The sequence below is a fragment of the Asparagus officinalis genome, chromosome 1, assembly GCF_001876935.1.
Source record: "Asparagus officinalis chromosome 1, Aspof.V1, whole genome shotgun sequence".
In the NCBI taxonomy this organism is placed as follows: Eukaryota; Viridiplantae; Streptophyta; class Magnoliopsida; order Asparagales; family Asparagaceae; genus Asparagus; species Asparagus officinalis.
In genome coordinates this window covers 88803409-88825863 of record NC_033794.1, presented here as the reverse complement: position 1 = coordinate 88825863, position 22455 = coordinate 88803409, and the positions used below count along the sequence as shown (strand labels likewise).

Sequence of the window (22455 nt, the reverse complement as noted above, 5' to 3'; positions counted from 1 at the left end):
TTGGAAGTTTCATTAAAGATAATTGTCAAGTAATAAGCTTCTAATTGGGCATGTCTGAATAGACCCTATCAAAGGATTTTAATCATTAGGGGGGTTATTAGTTGAGGATTGTTGATTTGAACTCGAACTTTTTATTGGATTTCAATTTAAGGCGTTATTCGTTTCGGACTAGAATTTGGATTTAAATTTAAGGTGTTACTATTTTAGGACAAGGATTCGGATTTGAACTTAATGTGTTTATTGGTTTAGGACTAGGATTTGGATTTGAATTTAAGGTGTTATTGGTTTAGGACTAGGATTTGGATTTGAATTTTATGTGTTATTCGTTTAGAACTAGGATTTGAATTTGAATTTAATGTGTTATTGGTTTAGGACTAGGATTTGGATTTGAATTTAAGATATTATTGATTGTCTAGGATTTTTATTAAGACTAGGATTCAAAATCCACACTCCATTCCAACTCTATAGTTTTTAATGAGAAATTTTCAAAAGAAAGTCCAAGTTAAAATTGATGAATTATGATCTTACACAATGGATTTTCTCTCTCCTATTCTCTGTACTCATTTAAATATTTAATATATTTCAAATTAATTTAAAATATTCCATATTTCTAATTTATTTATATATTAACATTGAATGTATTTAACTTTGAAATATTCTTAATCAACTTCTATAAATTTATTTCATTCATTTAAAATGAAATATATTCAATACTATGTAACATTGTTTTAAACATCGGCCGATAATCGATATTATCGGCCGAGTTATCGGATTTTTGAGCTCTCCGCTAGGATAAGTTGGTTTTGTAATCGGTTATCATTTTGGAGAGATTATCGGTGAGTTATCGGCGTTATCGGCACTTATCGGCCGATAAGTAAGGCTAAATTATCGGGATTGTCGGGATTATCGGTCAGGCATTTTGAGTTGAGTTGTTGAGTTTTTAAAACCCGACCCGACCCGTTTTGTTAATAATATGAAACTTAAAACCCAAAACTTTGTGAATCCGACCTTCAAACCCTAACTTCGTCTCTGGCGGCTGCTCCTTTTCTCGTAGGGCGCTTCCTCTGTTATCTCCATCTTATGTTCTTTGCGCCTCTTCATCGTTCGCCTTCGTGAACTTTAACCTTGAACTTTGTCGCTTGCCTACCCTCTGTCAACCATGTTTTTTTTTGTCCAGAAACATGGCTATATACACATGCTGTGAGTTTTCCTTCTCTTGTAATTCCTTCACGCACACACTTTCTCTTTTGAGTAATATCAGTTCTATAACTATTCTTTTATCATACTTTGCTTTTCTGTTTTTCCTGTAACAGAGACTTATATAAAAAATTAGTGAGTAAACTGTACATACTTTGCTTTTCTGTTTTGGTATGTTTATATTTCATTAAGCATGGTTAGATTACATTTTTTTAGTTATATTATATATATATACACCATCCAGTATATTGCTCCGATAAATACTACTTATCCCCGATATATCCCCGATTTCCGCTATCCGATAAGAAGTTTGGTCGTCCGATAAATCCCCGATAACCGATATTTAAAACCTTGCTATGTAATCACTTAATTTATTTTATATTTAATATTAAATTAGATATGTTTATTATTTAACATTTCTTGAATATATAAATATTTTAAATATTTAATATTATATATGTTTGAACTATTTGAATGGATTGTAAGATGTACTTAGTTTTGTTATTGTCATCCGTCAATCGAAATGAGGGCGGATTTTAAATTAATTTTCTTTTTTTGTTAATAATTAAACATAATAACTTAATTTGAAACTCCTAATGCACATAATCCACGAATCTAAAATTTAATTTTAGGATCCGACCGTCGGTCTACGAAACCAAAGCAAAGGTTTAAGAATCCAAACCAAAATTTTAAGAATTCTACTCATAAAAACCAAAATCGAATCCAAGAGTCCAGGGCTCTAACCATAAAATCCGAGTCCATGTCCCAATCCAAGAATGTGGGATTCATGGACGCTTGTCCGAGTCAACAATCCAGCATGAATAACACTCCCGTAGAGTCTATTTCTTAAACGGATTTGATAAATCCAATGGAATTACTTTTTCACCATCAAGTTTTGGATAAGATTCAAATGATTAAATTCAAAAAGTCGCTCACACACTTTGGATTAGGATTGGGCCTTCATTGTCTAGTCTGAAAATAAAATTTCTCTTGGCTATAAAGTTGTAAAGTACTTTTATGAAAGAGTTAAATAACTTATGGAGGAGTTAATGTGGCATGCACACGAACTTCCAAGGGTCATATAAATGATATAATCCTAAGGATTCTCAGCCAAACGAAAATAGGTGCAAAGCCAAAGGACACGCATCCCAAATGCACTCCAAAGTTTTTTTTTAATGCAAGTCATACAAAGCCTCAAAAGATTTTGATAATTTAAAGCATGACAAAAAGACAAAATGGTATGAAGTGCATTTGAAAATTACGGCAGTTGATTTGGAAGAAAGGGAAGCAACATCACATACCGTAGCAAATGCATCAAGGTCATGAGGGTTAAAAAGCTTCAATGATGTGAGAACAGACAGTCGGAATCCTCTGACTGCTTCAGATGTGGCAGAACCAGTGTCAGCAGTAGAATACTTCTGAAGTAGGAGATCTAGTTGACCATTTTCTATAAGGATATTAAGAATGAAGTTCAAAGCATGGAAATTGCTAACACCAGTTATCAAGCGAGCCAAACAAGAGAAATCTCCTTCTGACACATAAGATTCTACCCTGTTTGCTGCAAGGGTAACGAGAACATCGACTCCATCAAGGCAAGCCGAGGATTTGTAGAAATGGTGAGAAAGAATTAGAAGTTCAACCTGACATAGGCACAAATAATTGTTTCAATCAATTAAAACACTGCACCAAACTGTTCTCTTTTGACAGCTAAAAATGCCACTGCGTCAGAAAATAAATTGCATGACTATAAAAGAATAATGTAGTAGGAAGTATCCTTTTTGCTAACAGCCTAAGAGTGCATCATGTTGCAAATTGGGCAAGTATAAGCATACAATCTGTTGAAACTGATATTTAACCAGCCGAACAAGTCGTATCAAGAAAACAATAATGTATGTACTGTTAACACAACTCTTTAATGAGCCTATACACATCACAACATGGGATTATTCTGTCCCACTCTACAACATTGTTGGCATTCTGCAATTATTTATAGTTCCCCTTCATAACTCTTGTCTATCCTGATTGCCCTCTACATCATCCACAACCATGAGACAACTCTATTTAGCCTCTACTGTTACTCATCATAAATAACTGACAAGTTATACCATAAAGCCAAAGATAACAAAAGTATTAGAAACAAAAAAAAACTACATGAAAATAAAAGAACAGGCAAAAACATAAGGAAATAGGAGGGGGGAAAGGACAATGTAGTAGGGGTAAGGTGACCCAAGCATACATACACCTGAATAAATTCATAGGTACAACTTGGAGAAACCCCAAAAAAATTTACTTAGGGGCAAAACATAAACAAAAATAGGCATCTCAAAGGGACAAGAGAAGGAACTATCATTTAACAGGTCAAGTGGATAATCTTGCAATGCACATAAATCAGAACACCTATGATTTGCACATTCTTTTGTATGTTTCAGGAATGATTTCGCAAGAAACGTCTCAAGTACACACGCACAACATATATGATACACAGGTTATGCACATGAATATGTATAGGTGCATATGGTATTAAACCCCTAATCTCATACTGGAAAGCTTCTGCTCAAAGAAATAGAGTCGAAGCATATCAAAATCATTCTACTGTAGAGCAACAGAATCTAATACCTCACAAGCATGTGGTATTTCTTGCCCCGTCATCACTAAGCGCATCAGAGCATGACCAATTTCTGGTTCTGAAGGACAAAGTTCTGCCCACTTCAAGAAGTCAGAGAATCTCCATAAAAGTGGGGCAGGCCCTTCCTCCCTCTGAGAATCCATGTATCCCCCACGATGTGCAGCCAAGAGACCCTGGTCATCAGGCATAACAAAAGTTCAAAAAAGAAACTGAACATCACAGTTTACAATGATGAATCATGTTCAGATTGGAAAGAGCTTGGTTATTATTTTAATTGGGATCAAGAAAGAGAAGATTGAGTAGAGAAGATGCGATAAACATGCCTTCAGAAAAGACTCTGCAAGTATTCGTGCAATGCTTGGTGCAGACATAACATGAGTCTGCACCAAGAGTTTGGCTTCCTCAAGAGACTCCTGTGCTTTGAGAGAAAGTAACTGTAGCAATTCAATAGGTCGTTTCTCAAATGCTTCAGAAAATGTGAGGCCCAATACTTTTGCAGACTTAACAACTGATATAATCCTCCAACAAAGTCCACGCCCACAACCTTGACTACATTTTGCTGCTAAAGACTCCAAAACCTGTAATTTGGTTCCAAGCAGTATAAATGTTCAGCTGAAACAATTTCACGACCTATGTTCAGCCATTAGAAATAAGATTAAAGAAAAGAGGTTCAAAATACAAGGAACTGAAAATTATGTCAGAAACAACCAAAATATGAATATAAGACATGGACACGAAATCTTGTATTACCAAAAACAGTAAATTTCCATAAAGTACATACGACTCGTTTTGTGCAAATAAAAATGTATAAAATAGTTATGATAGTGAAATGAACGAACCTGCAGCAAATCAGCATGATCTTTGCTCACCGCAGGGAGTGATTGGACAACTGAAAGAACTTCATGATCCAGCTCTGATAAATTTATTTCTCCACTACTATTGGGAGATGAAAGATCAGCAACCTTTAAAGCAGCATCAACAAATACAAGCTCCGGTGGCACATAAGATGGAGACAGCTTAAGTTGGAGCTGTTTAGCAGCTGTTATCTGTCCGAACTCTAGTAGAGAAAGAATAGCCCTCTCCACTTCTGCAGGCCTCACTTTTTCCTCCCATCCAGAAACGGATGCTTCAATCTGCATATTTTCCTCTGTTATCTGTGTATTTTTGGATACTTCTCCGCTGCTCAAAATGTTGTTCGGAGAATTGAGGTTATCATCAGAATCATTACTATTTTCTATAGTTTCCGTAGGTCGTCTTATTTGCAAATAGGTTTTGGACCTTCGTTTTGTTCTTGTACTGCTTGCTGTCGTAACTGAACTATGAGAATCACCAAACTGCAAGTGCCGGCTATGAGGCAGGTTGTTCTCTCTCATTGCGTTTCTTTCAGAAGCTCTTAACCGCATAGTATTTATATGAGCATCCATTTTTGCAATAACATTTGCAGTCTGTTCTATAATGCTGGCACTAGTTCCAGTTACTATATTATGGATAGAGTTTGATAAGATAAGGTCACCTTCAGGCTTGGACTGAACTTCTGATTCCACAGCCAAGAGCCATACTCTAGTCTCAATCTCTCGTAGAAGATGTAGAGGATAAACACTGAAGGAAACAAACAATAGCATTTAGCTGCTAAGAGAAAAACCCTGAAAAACAAACAAACAAACAAACAAACACACACACACACACACACACACAATGGAACACGAATTACGTCACAAAACATCTTACGGGGGAGATTTAGTCATGCTGCCACTTAGCCACTGAAGTGAAAGTAGGAGCATTTCATGTAATTCTCTCGCCGGAATCTCTTTCTCAATTGCCTCAGCATGTCTGAGGAAAAATAATCCTGCCTGCATGTGTAGTGCAAAATATACCAGTTTCAACAAAGTCTTCGATAGAAAATGTGTGAAAAGTTTAAGACAATGACCTTCAATGGAGGAAAAGAATATCTAAGGAAAAGAGTTTGGCAATGGCCCCATAAAGCAGCTCTCTCTTCTCGAACATCCCAAAGATATTCCTTCCATTCAACCACCATGGCTTCTGCCTGTGAGAAAGATAATACATGATGTAATGAAATGGACCCAAAGAAGACGGGGGAAAAAGGAAGAATGCTCATGATGGTTTCCTAGTGACGGATATACTATGTAGTACCTGTCATCTATAATTTTATAGGCGAAAAACTTCTAGAAGAAGGTTTTACCTTTACAATAAATTGAGATATATAAGTGACGGAGTGTATGAAATGACTAGTCCACAATAACAGCTTTCATACCCATTATTTTAGATTATAAATCAAATTTAATGACTTAGCATCAAAATGCAATGTTACTTATTATCCTCACGATCATTTTAAGTTTTTTTTAAAATCAAAATGGGTTTGACTATGGAGTATGAGTGGAAGTCGAGAAAGCCCAGAACTGACCATGTAATATTACAATTGGCTGTCAACCAGAAAGAACTGACTGAGCAAATCAGAGGAAACTGCTGAAAGACAAGGAAAAATACATCACTGACTAAACCAATCAATATTTGATTCAACTCTTGAGAAATTTGGTTCACATATATTTTATATAGAACTAATTGTTGGCCTTCTTGTTTTGATGATGTTTAACAAACAATTTACCACTAATGTTGTTTGTCTAGTGTTTGTGCATTCCTATGTTTTGTAGACAAACAACGTTGTTGGAGGATGGATGGAATAGAGCTTCAACGACGATATCCAATGGAGGTTAGCGGAATGTCGGTGAAGCCTTGCTATTCAAAGTTCAAGATCCAAGTTCAAGCTTCATCCGCGAGATTACCAAGTAGAGCTTATTGAAGGGGAAATTTGCACATCCCCAGAAGTATCTACCCTTGTTCCTCCCATTTTTACACTGCCTCATGGGTGTTGGAATGTTACAAAAACAACATACCTCTTCCCATGACTGAACACCCTCTGACGTTTTCATCTCGCAATCTCAAGAGGGAATGAAAGGAAAGTTAGAACTTCTATTAAGCTTATAACTTTCATATGTGCACATTTTATATTGCATAAGGAACAACTTACAAGCCGTTGGAATATGGCTGTTTGAAATGACTGGTTGCTAGCCGTTAGAATAGTGACTAATACGTTGGAGAAGTCACCCATTTAAACTCAAAACCTTAACATGACAGGTGAAGATCGGAAAACATCTCTCAGTATATAACATGTTTCTATTAACAGCATGAACAAAATGAATATAACAGGCATTATCACAGATTACAAAAGTACAACGCTATATACTTAACAACTTTAAAACCATCTATATGTCTCATACAAAAGTATTATTGTTTTGCAGGTTGCTCTATTGTGACCTTCAACTTTGCACCGAGAACATTTGACGGGCCGTTTGTATATGGTTCTGTTGTTTATGCGTCTTGTTCTATTTCTTCCCCTCCTCTTAGTGGTAATTGGTGGCAAAATCTGGATTTCATCCTTGGGCACACTCCGCTTCTCATAGTCTGGTATGGGATATAATATTTCATCGTAGCTCTTCTTAAACGCTTCTACGGACATGAACCAATCACAATATTGATATACATCTCCTTTCATATAAATAATTACTGCACAAGCATGGACACAAGGAATACGGGTTACGTCCCAAGCTCGGCAAGTGCATGTCCTATTCTCCAAATCAACGCGAGTGGTTCTATGTGATTGCACTTCGAAAATATCATCTCTAGATTGCCTAATCTCTAAAGTGTGCCCTTTTTCCATATTTTCCCTAACAATCTTCTCAGCTTTAGGACAAAGATAGCTTGTCCACTTACACGCCATTATCCGTCTGTTGTTCATGCGAGTCATAAGTTGTTTTCGGATATGCTCCACCATTTGCAGGATACGTAACAAACGGGCTTCACGTATCCAGCTGTTAAAGGATTCTGCGACATTAGAGGTTACATGGCCATATCTGCAAAGGACAACATATAGGAAGTATGATGGGCATATAATATGTTATCTTCTTAACAAGTGACCATAAAACTTAACCTATACTGCTAAAGGCTAACATAAAAACATCATAGTTAACATATATTGGTGAAAGTTAACATATATCAGCGAAGGTTAACCTATAAAAAGGATACTTCACATATATGCATAACAGTTAACATCAACCGCAAAACGTCTTAATGATTGAATGCATACCTAATGCCAGGGAAGAAGGTATTTGTCCAATGATCTGGCGAGTAATTAATTGCAATCTCATATGCGACTGGAGCCATCTCATAGATTTCCTTCATGTAGTCGTTCCATTCCGCTATAGTGTATTTATAGCAAGCAGTTTGGAGCAAATTCCCCAAAACCTGTGTGTCCTTTGCCTTCATTCCCAAATCCTTGAGCTTTGATCTAAAATTTTCAACTAGATACAGAACGCAGCGTGAGTGAATTGCTTCAGGGAAATATTCTCTCACGGCTTCTCGAATCCCCTTGTCGGCATCAGAAATAATTACCAATTGGTGGGGGGGATTGTACGGGTCCAACCTTTCATACAGTATGGACCACAAGCCTTGTAGGAACCATCTCCAATTATCAACATTTTCTTGATCACATATACAATACGCAAGTGGAAATATCCCTTGGTCTCCGTCGTAGGCTATGGCGCTCAGAAGCATGCCTTTATATCTGTCTTTCAAAAAGGTCCCATCCAAAAATAAAAGGGGTCTACAGCCATTTAAGAAACCCTGGATGCAAGCAGCATAACATATAAACAGTCTTCTGAACCTTCCTTCATTCTGGTCAATGCAAATGTAGCTTCCTGGATTCGTTTGCTTCAACATTTGCTCATACCTGTACAACAATGCCGCTTCTGGACATGTAAATAAATATAATACATTGGAACATAAGGGTAACATATTAACATTAAAGCGGCTACGATAAACATTTGCACACAAGTTATAAATTAACTGTAATATTTACCATCTTAATTGATCATAAGCCTCATAGCTATCACCATACATATCTTGCTGCGCTCTTTCTTTGGCCCACCATATCTTACTGTATTCAAGTCTCAATCCAAAACGAGTGAGGAAGTCCTTTTGCACATCAATTGGGCGGATTTCAGGTCGTGCCTTTAATACCGGTCGCAATTGGGCTGCTATGAACTTGCGAGATGCCCGTGATTGCCCTGACAAGCTAGAATGTTGTCCGCAACTGTGTTCATTCACAAACCTTTTGATTTCCATTCTTTTATCATTTTTAACAGGAGCTGCAAAGAGCATCCAAGGGCATCCATACGTCTCCTTATATCGACAACAAACACGGATACATTTGGGTTCATTCTTTAGAAATTCATATTCAAATTTTTTGGCCATGGAATAGTATTGCAAAGCTAGTCTCAATTCAGTTACGGTTTCAAATTGTTGCCCCTTTTCAGTTAATGCTGTGTGCCACCATTGAGGAATGCTCGAAGTGTTATTGAGAATATCATCAACCCTCATTACAATCTTACCAGACGAAAAATCAGTTTGGATTCTCTCTGAATTGGATGCATTTCCTGGAGGAGGACAACTATAATCTGCATTCAAAGAGGCATCCCTGTTGCACAATTTAATCAAACAGTGAGATATCCTGCACACTATGTTAAATAATCTTCTTATAACTTAAGTTAACAGCACTATGATGAAAGTTAACAATATGCATGGTTAACACAGCACACCAAAAGTTAACTAACTGGGTGTAAATTTAACCATTTTGATTAAAACTTAACATAGAGCAGTGGAATTTAACAGACAATGGACATAGTTAACACATAAATACGAAAGTTAACATGTTCAAGAAAAGTATAACATGTTCCAATGAGAGTTAACATGTTCATATAATAGTTAACATATATCTTAGATAATTAACCTGTAAGCTGAAGGGTTAAAATGTACCCATCAGCGATGACAACTATTTTTCCCCAAAGTAGCATCGAAACCTGAAATCACAATTTCAACATCCCACATATACCAGTTTCAAGCAGAGTTCATTCTATTACTTACAAATCAGTAATAACTTTCTGCAGGAGTAGGACACTACTTGGCATCAACATCTTACATTTTAATCAGAACAATTCTAGTTATTTACTTGCGTTCCAACGTGCACTTAAAATCATGCAGAATATAGCATTATCGCCTGACGGCACCATGCTCATCAACTCTTTGGAACCCGTTGGGGGTTCAAATTTATGACGACGGTTATACGGTTACATTCAGGGGATTTAAAGCCCAGAGGGGTCATTGAAAGTTGACCAAAAGATAACGGTGTTTACATCACACTAAGCACAATGTTATAAAGAGTTTATTAATTACTTACATTTCGCTAATAACTTTCTGATTCTTCCCTGGCGTGGAACACTCTACGTTAACAGCAGCCTGCATATGAATCTCCGTACAACCAATATTTCGATTGTGCTCCAACATGCACTTCAGGTCAGCTTCGTTCTCAACCAAAAAAATCAGGTTGGGGTGCCTCTCAGATTTATATATCAGGGAAAAAGATTCTTCAGGTACTTTCAATCTTTCAGCCACACCATATTTCAGTTCATAAAAGCTTGTTGTCGACATTAGCTTCATAAATATGGCATTCTCGCCTAAAGACACCATGCAAATCAAGTCATCAGCAGCCATTGGGTGGTTGAGAGTTATGAGGACAGTTATGAGGAGGTGAGGAGTAATTGAGGTGATTTCAGCCGCATAGGCGTGGTTGACAGTTGAAGAACATACCCTAATTTCATTAATGAGAGAGTGAGAGATAGAACTGACCGATTTATATTAAAGGCTGATGAAGCAGCATAGTAATGGAGGGAGCGCGTGCTTTTTTCCCCCGCTTTCCTCCGTCGCTTCGCCTTAAATGCGATGGGAGCGGTCGCCGCCAGAGGCGGAACCCATTTAGCCGGTTTTCGTTTGAGAGAGAAGAGGGTAATTTAGGTATGTTGGTCAAAATACACCCAATACATGTATAGGAATGAGAGAAGAGGGTAATTTAGGTATGTTGGTCAAAACCCATTTAGCCGGTTTTCGTTTGAGAGAGAAGAGGGTAATTTAGGTATGTTGGTCAAAATACACCCAATACATGTATAGGAATGAGGTTTTAGGGCTGGGCCACATTTTTCACCATTTAATGGGGCTGAATGCTAAGGGAATTAATTGAGGGGGCTGGGCCACAACCGGATCTTTTTTTGGGGGCCTTAAAACATTTTTCCCTAAATATTAAGGGAAAATGCTTCTAACCCCAAAATAAGAAGGCAAGTTCACCCCCCACCTCAAAAATAAGCCCACAAGCTTAATACCCCAAATCAAACTTTGTAAGCAAACACCACTCTCCAGCTCATATGAGTTCCTACCAGTGTATTTTTATTTTATAAAAATGATGATATTTCTCATTTGGGAAGTCTTTTTAGAAAACCAGTTTTTGTAGCATGTGTATTATCATGTCTACAATCATTCCCCAAAGTTTTATATTTTTTGGAATTTATTTGATATTTTTAAACAGCATTTCAAAATCAGATAAACAGTTTTCATATCAGTTTTCGGTCGACCGCACCGGTCGACCGAACCTGAGGTCAAAAGTTCACTGGGCGACAGAAAGCTGTCGGTCGACCGGTCCGGTCGACCGATGAAAATTTTCGGTCGACCGACGAATTTTCCGGTCGACCGACGAGTGTTCCTTCAGCTTCCAACGGCTAGTTTTTTGACCGTTGCCTTGGGGCTGTGTTTTTTGTCTTTTGCTCTGGTTTCTTGGCTGAGTTGTGAGAGGGTATAAATACCCCATTGTCTTCAACTCTCAAGCTAACTAAGAAATGTTTTAAAAGAAAAGAAAAGTTTAAGCAAGGGTTTAGGGTTTTACTGTTTGTTTTGAGTTTGGGTTTCTGTTTACAAAGGAGGAAGTTTTCACTGCAGATTGAGGGATTCATTCTCAATCCCCTTCATCCTCTTCTTGTGTTCTTAGAGAAGTTTTCTAACTCTTTTCTCTAGCAATTTCATTATTGATTTTCATATTCTTATTATTGCTAGTTTGTTAATTGAGTTAGATTTTATTTTACTCATTGTTACACACACCCACATTGAGCTTATAGTATTTGCATACATAGTATAGTTGGGTGGTGAGAGATTGTAACTTTGAGTTGTGCTTTCATTGTGTTCTCATCTATTGTAGAGAACAAATTTGTTGTATTTACTTTGTGAGTGTTGTAAGGTTTTCGGTGAGCTAGAAACCGAGTGTGTTGTGAAGTTTTCGGTGAACTAGAAAACCGAGTGTGAGGAGTGGACGTTGATCGGTGAACGTTGAAAACCGACATTGTGAGGGTGAGTGTGAACGTTGATCGGTGACGTTGAAAACCGACACTGTGTGGTTGTAAACGTTATTCGGGTGAGCGTAGAAAACCCGGTCGTGATAGTGGATTTCTCCCCGGGAGTGGGGAGCGGAGACGTAGGACGGAAGGTCCGAACTCCGTGATCATATTGCTTGTTTGAGTGTGCTTTGGCGTTCATTCATATTTATGTTCATATCTTATATCGCCATTGTCATTAGCTCATTATCTATATCATCCACTATCTTGTTTATTTTACCCTTGTGTTAGTTCATATATCCTTGCTCATATTTTTGTAATATCTCATTGATAGGATATATTCATTTGTTCATATTGCTTATCCTAGCTTACGTATCTTGTTGTATTTTATACTTGCTAGGATAACTTATTAATTAGTTTTAATTGGCATTTAATCGGATTAGATTAGCATAAGACCCTAATCACCCCCCCTCTAGGGTCTGACACTAATGAAAGATATGCATAGCTACTATCCCAACTCGACTGAAGGTAAGTTAAGTAAATCATATGCTCCTAATAAAATTTAATACTCAAACTAAAAGATGGTGCATCTGCTGTACATATATGTCTAAATAATATTTAACAACACTAATTCTTATTACAGGAGATAAATCCACTTTTATGTGGATCAGGTTTTCTAGTCACCAATATAGAATATGAACCATCTATGGTTACATTGTGCAAATACAAAGTAATGTATGTATATGGGTGTCGCGGTGGGCGTGCGGGCAGGGGTTTCAGGAGGAGTTGCAAGAAAAGTTTAGTACTATCTAGTATTTTTCTCCTAGAAGCAAAGGACATGGCATTCAGATTCTCAATAAAGCTGCACATGACCCTAAAGCAATTTAAGTTATAAGAACGATGCTATCCATTTCCCATTAACCAATCAGGAAACACAATTATTCCCCATGGAAAAAGTTTAGGAAACTAACATTTCTCATTTGGATTTGCATTTGGGGTGTTTATATAATCAACAAAAGATTTGACTGCATTGAACTTGAATGAGAGAAATTATTTTAGTTAATATTAGCCTATTTTGAAATGAAGGGTACCTGTGCTTCTGTCACATGGTGGACAGCATCTTTCCAAGATGCACCACTTATCTCAAGCTGCCTTGCCCAGCTACGAGCATGTTCCCACCGGCCATTCATTTCAAGTGCCGCTAAAAGAGAAGCATCATGCAAAACTTCATTTCCTAAATATGCATCCTCATCTTTGCGCAGAGATGGTTCAGCTAAACTAATTTTCCAGCAGAGCCGGTGGAAATAAGCTGAAGCAGCTCCCGCATCTCCAAAATCAGCCGCTGCTAGAATTTGCAACAAACACCGTTTTTCATATGGTGATGAGCATGTTGACAGCATGGCTTCTGCAGCTTTTACAGCAGTGGAGCTAATCCATGATGTTTTGACTGACCCATTCCTTGCAACATTCATATGCAAAAACGGTTCTTCCTTTATTCTAGCTGAAAATGATGCAAGGTGCGCCGAAGCTTCGGACAGTCGCATTTGAGAAAATGCCTATATTTAGCATAAAGCAGAATCATCAATCAAACTTTAATCAAGCAATTGCATTTCTCAATAATTTGCTAAAGATTAAATAACAGAATACAAAATCGTACAAAGGGCAGAAGGGAACAAGATGGCAGGAACATTTCGAAAGCTCTTAACAGGGGAAGAAATAGGTGCTGTCCACATAGAACCGCTATCATGTTTGAAAGAGAAGCGAGTCCTTCATCAGAATCAACAGACAGTTTGGACTTTTCAGTACACATTTCATTTGTTTCCTCAGAACCAACTTCTTGAGAAATTGATGCCACAGCAGATCTTGACCTGCTAGGGATATTAAAGGATCCATCTAGGGAATCCCCTGATGCAGGCTCAATGAGACAATCTGGGGAATCCCCTGATGCAGGCTCCATGAGACCATCTGGGGAATCCCCTGATGCAGGCTCCATGAGACACCTTCGCTTTGGTTTTCTACGATTATAGCGAAACATAAGGCTTCTGCTTCCACTTGGTAATTTATTGGTGGCCTCTACAGCAGCACCAACACTGCTTGCAATTTTGGAAGAAATGTCGTTCACCTTGATAGATGATGTCTCCCTGAATAAAAGGAGAAAAAGATGGAATACCTTTCAAATTAGTACATATTGCAGATGCATATACTGTCAAATAACCACTCTAAAGCTTAAGCTGGTGGTTCATGAGCTAAACATGTATATTAAACAATACGTAAAACACCCTCGTATGGGTCTTCGAGCCACATGGGAAAACCTCCAGCATAAACATGAGTCCTTTGAAAGACAGAATAAAGAGGGTAAATAAAAATATTTTGAATCACCAATGATGAAGTGCAAATCTATCACTTCTCTAGATCCGATGCTCTATTACTAGAAAACCACTTAACTCAAAACCTTACCTTTGAACTATATGGATTACAAGTTATAGTCAATCCGCTTAACTTTCGAGAGAAATGGTTGGCATTATACGGTAAGCACAACATCATTACAAAAGGAATATATGTGTGATATTGACTATTTTGAAAAGAGGAAGCTACTCTGGCTCAAGTCTTCATTTAGAAGATCCAGAGAATCGAGGAGATAGAAGATTTGAAGATGTGTGATTACCTTGCTGCCGTTATTTCAAGCCAAACCATCAAGCATGAAAGTGCAGACACATCTGAGAAGCATGAAGCAATCATTGCCAATAGAGACCAGCTTAGATCTTTTGCTTTCGTCAGAAGGGCTTCACCAGGATTTTTCTGCCTCTCGCATTCAGCAAGGATTCCAAAAAGCTCCACAGAAACAACACTATTGCTACCTGGGATGCAAGGCATTTCATTATTTCCTGAAGTCAACCCATTCATTGTTGAAGAGTTCGTTTTTTTCCTAGCTGATTGCATGCTTTTCAGGACAGTTAATATATGAATCCTGAGTCGTGGATCACTGAACTCCTTAGCTGCCTAAGAAAGTAGGGTGAGAAATCAGTATCATTTTTAAACAGACAATTAAGTTACAGAGCACCATCCACGGTCAGAAAAGAATTGACATTACCACTTCAATGATAACATCAGTTGAGAAACCTCCCATCTGAGCTTCTGTCAGAAACCCAACCTGCCAAAAGCATATGCAGACAACAAAATTCAAGCTCAGAAAAATATCCCATCACATAGTCAAAGTAAACAAAATATTGAAATGTGTGCAGGCAATACCCAGTCATTGTCATTTGCAAGCAGAGACAGATACTTTGTACTCAAAGGAAGACGATGCATATGGCAAAATTCTGTGACCAGGTTCCACCTCATGCTTGCATCCTTTTGCTGAGCTCGGAATTCATAACCATCACCATTGCCGCTTGAAAGCCAGTTACCACAAGTTTTGCCTTCATCAATCAGTGGCAAGCTTGCTTTCTCCAAATGTTGTAAGACAGTCATGAGAGAACGTGGAGGCTGTCCCCCTTTTAAAACTTCATGTGAAACATGTCTCTGATCCAAAATATGGGCATGATCATGGTGGAGATAATTATCTGCTAATGCTTGCGCAAGTGAAAGAATAGTATCACCTTCCTGGGATGCTGCATGAAGTGCAGATTCCCTAGGTGAAACATGTCCATAATGCGGATTCTGCCTAACTGAATTATAATACGAAGAAATACGCTGTAGGACTGCCACATCAACACGGAGCAAGGTAGCAGACAATCCACAAAGCTCCAAAAGGAAAGCACATGACGCAACCAATACAGAATCCTCAAAGTGTGTAATAGCAAGTGGCACAACCTGATATGAAAAACAGAAAAGAGCATCCATGAGAAATGGAATGTCAACATTGAACAAATCACAACATTATAATTGCAGAAAGCATAATTCATAAACATAAAATTGATTTGGAATACAGTTATGCGCAATACAACAATGTATGTGAATCTTGTTGACAGATACAATAAGCATGGGTAGATTTTTGACATTTTCAAACAATGAAGGTTTCATAAAGTTTAGTCCGACGTCAGTAGGTGACTAAACAATTGAGTGGTTTATACAGTGAAGCCAAAGGCTCAACTGTAGCATCGGGTAGCCGATTTTGGCAGCGATTAGAGCCAAACAACATGCTACACTCAGTGGGTCCCCTGATTTACATTGCGCCAAGGGGTTCGCCGGCCCGGGGCGTGACATAGTTTCCTAAGGCAAGATAAGGATAGAGTTCAACAGTTGCAAACTCTATTTATGTATTTGGGAATGTCCTTAAATGATCAAGTACTATACAGCAGCAATACTTTAAAAGAGACATACATATTGGACATGTCTCCAATACTTAAATAATCAGATACTTGGTGGAAGCATTTCAGATACTCCTCTTAGCATATCCTACAGTTTGCAGCATGTCCTAGATGTACAAAAGATATCACAGATGTATCCGACACTAACAAGTTAAAATTCAAATTATGGGATCATGATTCCTTCTTTTTTTAACTGTAGATGCGCTGCTATATTTTTATACAATTTCTTCATAAAAAATATGATTGTAGCTAATTAACATGCACAATTATAATTTTATTTGTTGTACCATAACGTCTCAATAATCTGAATTTTTAAGATTGACTTAGTAATGTAGTAAACTCTTGTATTCCTATCAATGAAAATGAATGTACTATTATCCATATATGTCATATTTTAATATCTTTTTTCTTTTTTTATGTCATTTTTATGTCTTAATTTGTCAAAATCAACAATACTATCGTGTCTGTATTGTATTAGCCGTGTGTGCTATAATCATGTCCATGTTATACATATCAGCTGTATGAATACAAGGGAGCATGTATAGAAAAACATTCTAGCGAATTATTGCATGAAGGTATATGAAAATGCATGCTGGTCTCGTACCGTGCATGTCTTCAAGAGTGGATCTATTCACTGTTACAGAAAGCGGCCTAGGCAGACCCCTGGCCGCCTAGTTTTGACCTAAGCGGTCATGCTAAGCGTTGCCTAGCCTTTTGAGTTAAAAAAATAAATAAAACCCACTCATACCCAGGCCCAGCCCAACACCAATTAAGATCCAACTTGCAAAGAAGAGGTTTTTAAAGAAAAACTTGACTCCAAGTTTCCAAACCCGACCCGGTAGCTTATTAACCCAAATCAAACCCTATCTTCTCAATTCTCTTCATCGTTGTCCCCCAATCTTTTCCCCAAACCGCCTCCCTCTCTTCGCTGCCACCTCCTCTTCCTCGCCGCTGCCTCCTCCTCTCTCCAGGCAAACACCGCTGCCTCCCTCTCTTTGCCTCCACTATCTTTACCACCTCCTCTCTCCGGCCAAACACCACCACCCCTCTTCCTCGCCACCTCCTCCTCTCTCCAACCACCACCTCAGCCTCCTCTTTTCTTCAAATCATCTTCCTCAAGGTAAGTTTTTCAATTTTTTTGCTGTTTTATTTTTCACTGTTTGTTTTGTTTTTGGTTAATTTCCCACTATTCTACTGTTTTAGGTGATTTAGTTACTTTTAAATATTGTTAGTTAGTCTTATTTAATCATAGTTCAATTTTATTTTAATTTTGGTATATTTCAGTTTAACCTTATTCAATTTTCTAAGAATTTAATTCATGTTTTTGCTAACTATCATTATTTAACTTAAAAATAGTCAAACGCCTAGGCGCTAGGCCCCGGCTCAAATGCCTAGTCTGCCTAGCGCTTTCTGTAACAATGGATCAATTAACAGAACGTGAAAATCACCTTTGTTACAATGCATATCTGTGAGCAAAAAGGAATCACATTTATTACTACTTATCATGAGTTGATGCTAAGCCATCGTCGTCGTTTCGTTGTATATAAAGAGTGTGTATAGAAGAGTATCAACACAGTAAGGAGATTTCCACTCTCCCTCTTTTTATTCTCTCCCCCTCTCATTTATCCATGGAATGCTAATGGTGAATTTAATTCACAATAGAAGCCGAACTCAGGGACCTAATCCTAACAAAATGGAAAAAGAACATGGCATCAGCAAGCATAGGTGCCAAGTTCTCTGATTTTTGTGCCACGGAAATAGATTGATCAAGGGGGTGACAGCTCAAGAAGCCAGTAAAACTGCCAAAAGATGCACAAATGAGATTGCCTCCCAAATGTATGCATGTCTATGCAATTGATGTATGAGCAATGAGGTAGCAAAACCTCAAGCATGCAAAATACTTCAGAGTCCTTACTTGGACTCCTGTGCTTTTCAATCAGATTCCTCTCACCCTTCAGCCTTTGCTTACTACATGATCTATATTTACCTCAGGAAGTTCGCATATCCTTTTTAGTAAATCTATATGGATTTCATCTACATCAGACATCCGATCAGAGATAGAGGACTTTCCAGTTTATTACATTCTGGCGGATGAGCGTAAGACATGTTTGAAGAACCTTTGAAGCTACACAGAATTCCAAACTGAATTCTGGCAGATGACTAGATCTACATCAGACATCTATGACAAATTTGTTTGGATTTAACCGTTGGACCAATTTTAACAAAGGTGGAGATAGTTCGGTTCGTATCACAAGACTGGTTTCGGTACCTAAGCTGCGGAATGGGTGGAGTTAAAGTTCGGTTATAGAAAATAGAGTAGGAATATGAGTGTGTAGTGTATGATTTACATCTACAACCTAATCAATTAACAGTTAAGTCCTAAAAATGTGTCTATATAATAATAATGGTTCGATATCCAACTTCCATAACAAGAGGAGACATTGAACATTGTTCTTTCTCTGGGTAAGGGCAACCGCGAATCAGACATAACTTAGGAGTGATAATTATCTATTAACCTAGAAATTCCCCAACATAAAATAAATTTAAGAAGGGAAGGTAACAAGGTCCGCCATGACATTGTAACAAGAGCAGCCATCCCTCCTTTATATGTGAGAAATTGGTGGTACTCCTGAAGGCACAAAAACTGACAGCTAATATTTAAATGCACAAAGAAATTGACATGTCGTGTTAAAAATAGCTGTGTCCCTTTTATCCTATCAGAACATGACATGTGGACAATTAATCTTAAATTCACCTGATTACGACTATTCATAATTAGAAAATTCTAATAATCAAATATTAGGTAATCCTAATCTAAGTATAACTATCCATAATTAAAGCAATCTCAGTCATATTTTTAGCTACAGAAATTAAAGGGGCCAAAAACACTAATACTGATTAATAAGGCAGAATATGGAGAAAAACTATTTCAGCACCCACAAAGTAAGTGCATGAAACTGTATGCTTATCTTAAATCTTGACGCATTTGGGAACAGTGGTGTTACTGGTGTAGTTTCCAGTTTGAAGCAGCAGAGTGCTGATAGAAAATAATTTTAGTTATGAAGAGGGGATATTTATCCTCTAAAGGAAGTAGGAACCAAATCAATTACTAATTCATGAGCTCACAATTCTCGTTGTTTATGGTAATGAATATTTTCTATATCATGAGCATTCCTCACTCACACATATGTATATAGACACAGAACATAGATCATGGTATTTTAATGAAAATGTTTGCTTCACAAATATTGATAAGGAGAAGTACTTTGAACATAATTGATTCAAAAAATAATAAGAAGAAGAATATCAGTCTTAAGTCAAAGGTCAAAAGAAAAACATACAGATGACAGAAGTGATCCTTCACTTTGACTCAAAGGTGCAAGAATTGCTTGCATATCTGACTGTATGTTAGTTTGCCCAGATAGGCCCCTTTGAGTATGGGCAGATTTTAGTTTTGAAACCCGTAAACCAAGAATATGGTTGAAAGCAGCTAGTGCCCGCCCTCGATGCAAGTGATGCTCCACTCCAAATCCCTTATCCTGGAAGAGATAATAAACTTAATAAAGACATGGAAGGCGCCAAGGTAATACAAACATCAGAGAATTATTTGAACCTCTAGCAGCACTATGGTATCTAGTAGCTACAAACATTATATTCCATGGATTCATCTATTTATTATAATGTTTTAGTAATACTGCCTTACGTTTCCATTTAGAAACTCTGTTTTCTCTACCTGCATTGGTATATGCATGTAGAAGGACGCATTGGTGCATACAAAGGCGTGTGGTGGATGAAATTTGAGCATTTGCATTAACAAGAATACAATGTCTATTTAACACAACTGAACAGATTAGGGTTCATCACAAGAGAACTTTACATGCTATATTTTTTTATTATTACCAGTCGTGCTTGTTACCAAAAATAGAAGATCTTACAACGGATCTCCATTTACATGTCACAGACACGTCACGCATTCCTATGAGCAGTATAAAACCATCTGATGCCAAGGACCTAACTGAATTGCTGCTTGTCAGAAATCTAAGGTCCAAGTTCATGTCGTTCTCACATCATTGCTTGCTACAAATGTACTCCATCCATCTTAGCAAACTAATTTATTCAAAAACAAGCCTATGAAAATTCTTAAACAATTTAGAAAATGGATAATTTATGAGCATGATAAGACTCCCATGTACAATATCAATCTATTCATACAGGCATTCAGGTTATAATAACATGTGCTTTAAGCAGTTATCCTTCCAAAGGTAACATCTTGCAAAAGCACCTACTGCTTAGCTGTACTTAAGAACATCATAGAGATACACCGCATTTAAGATGGAGACATAATACCTCAACTGAAGAATAAAGCTCCTCAACACTTTTCTGAATAGCTGCTTCCCAATTTATAGGAGTAACCCCAGCATTTCCAGTCGCATGTATGACATAACTGCTTTCTCCATAAAAAGACGATTCTCCAGTAGGTACTGCACCAGATAGAGATTGCCATCCCAGAGGACCCTGAAAGTGAAATAGAACAATAATTCAAACCAAATATTGAATTCATTTACAAAATGCTATTGTTTTTTTATCAGTGCAGTAAGAATCAATTGACTGCTGATTTAGCAACATCATAGCAAAGAATTAACTCAGAAGAAAAAGCGTATACACATGGTCAATTAGATTCAAGACAGCTCAACAATGAGCACCAACCAGAGGGTTATGATAAATGAGGGAAAACAAACAGCATTTTTTAAGTACTTTAGTCTATTGAGGCTAGCAGCAAGCTTGAATATTAGTCGAGAATGCTTCATGCAGGAATACGCCTGTCTTTCTGGATGTAGATTGTCATGTTAACTGCTTTCCATTGAGGAAAGGGTCAGCAGTACGACTGAAAAAGTTTATGTAGTGGGCCTGTTAATAACATTGCCAAGAACAGCGTACCAACTATTAAAGCTAAGCTGTGATTTTCATAGTTGGACTCTCGTGGTAATGAAGGAGCTTCCACTATTGAACCCACATCACTGACTTCCAAGGAACGAGTAACGGGAACAGTCTCGAGTGAACTACTTAAGCTGCCACAATCCATAGCAGAGAGATGACTAAAGATAGACTTAAACAGATCGCAAAAGGAAATTTGGCAAACCTCAGGGTGAGGATGCGACGCAAAATAAACACTACATCCAACACACAAAGATTCAAAGCAACCACACTTAAGATAGAGGCTTGTCAGAACAGCTGACTATAATCCAGACTTATGAAAGCACACAACCATAACTACAAATTTTCTCCCGAACCAAAGCCTTGTGTGATTAACAAACATGCTTCACAGGGAAAACTTAAGAAAAAGCCGACTGAATAACTATGTTTAGGCCACACCAATAGCAGCTGCTCGTTTCTGTAAAGGCTTCAGTACCTACTTGCCCCCCTAAACTATCAAGTCTGTCCCTTCTTATCCCATAACTATTTTTAGTCTCATCTTGTTCCCTAAACTATTGATTTTGTCCCTGCTTACCCCCTGAACTATTTGCAGTCTCTCTTTACCCCCTGAATATCACTTTTCTCTCATAAATCTATTTAGGACACCCACAAAGTAATAAATGGAAAGTGGTAACTAGCAACCAAAAGTGATGGGATGATTTTAATAGTTTAGGGGCGCAAGGTGGAATGAAAAATAGTTCAAAGGGGTAAGCAAGAAACGAATTCAATAGCTTAGTAGGGGATAAAAATAGTTCAGGGGGTACGAAGGGACAAATGTCACCGTTCAGAGGGCAAGTAGGGTATGAAGCCTTATATAAATGCTGGCCTGGGCAGACAGCAAACCATATTATGACCCATGAATTTCCGTGATCCACTCTACAGACCAGACTACTTTTGATATTATATATATATATATATATATATATATATATATATTATATATATATATAATATGAGATTAATGGGTATCCTTGTCATAGGAGGGGATTTCCTCCTTGACGCCTCTAAAATCACATGATTAAGCGACATTGTGGGATGATCCGCTCCGTTGAACTTGATCTAC

At 37.6% G+C, this 22455-nt stretch overlaps 1 protein-coding gene across 1 annotated transcript in view; it reads right to left on the bottom strand.

The window, feature by feature from the left end:
• Positions 1 to 22455, bottom strand: part of LOC109827450 — a 66670-nt gene that overhangs the window by 1551 nt on the left and 42664 nt on the right. Inside the window, exons 14-26 of the mRNA XM_020394459.1 lie at positions 20766 to 20933; positions 19760 to 19957; positions 15358 to 15921; positions 15200 to 15259; positions 14774 to 15108; positions 13766 to 14249; positions 13200 to 13664; positions 5751 to 5867; positions 5552 to 5673; positions 4663 to 5422; positions 4147 to 4401; positions 3814 to 3996; positions 2499 to 2837 (exon numbers count right to left, since the gene is read on the bottom strand). Of these exons, the coding sequence (XP_020250048.1) occupies positions 2499 to 2837; positions 3814 to 3996; positions 4147 to 4401; positions 4663 to 5422; positions 5552 to 5673; positions 5751 to 5867; positions 13200 to 13664; positions 13766 to 14249; positions 14774 to 15108; positions 15200 to 15259; positions 15358 to 15921; positions 19760 to 19957; positions 20766 to 20933 (4050 nt within the window). The remainder of the gene's footprint in view (positions 1 to 2498; positions 2838 to 3813; positions 3997 to 4146; positions 4402 to 4662; positions 5423 to 5551; positions 5674 to 5750; positions 5868 to 13199; positions 13665 to 13765; positions 14250 to 14773; positions 15109 to 15199; positions 15260 to 15357; positions 15922 to 19759; positions 19958 to 20765; positions 20934 to 22455) is intronic.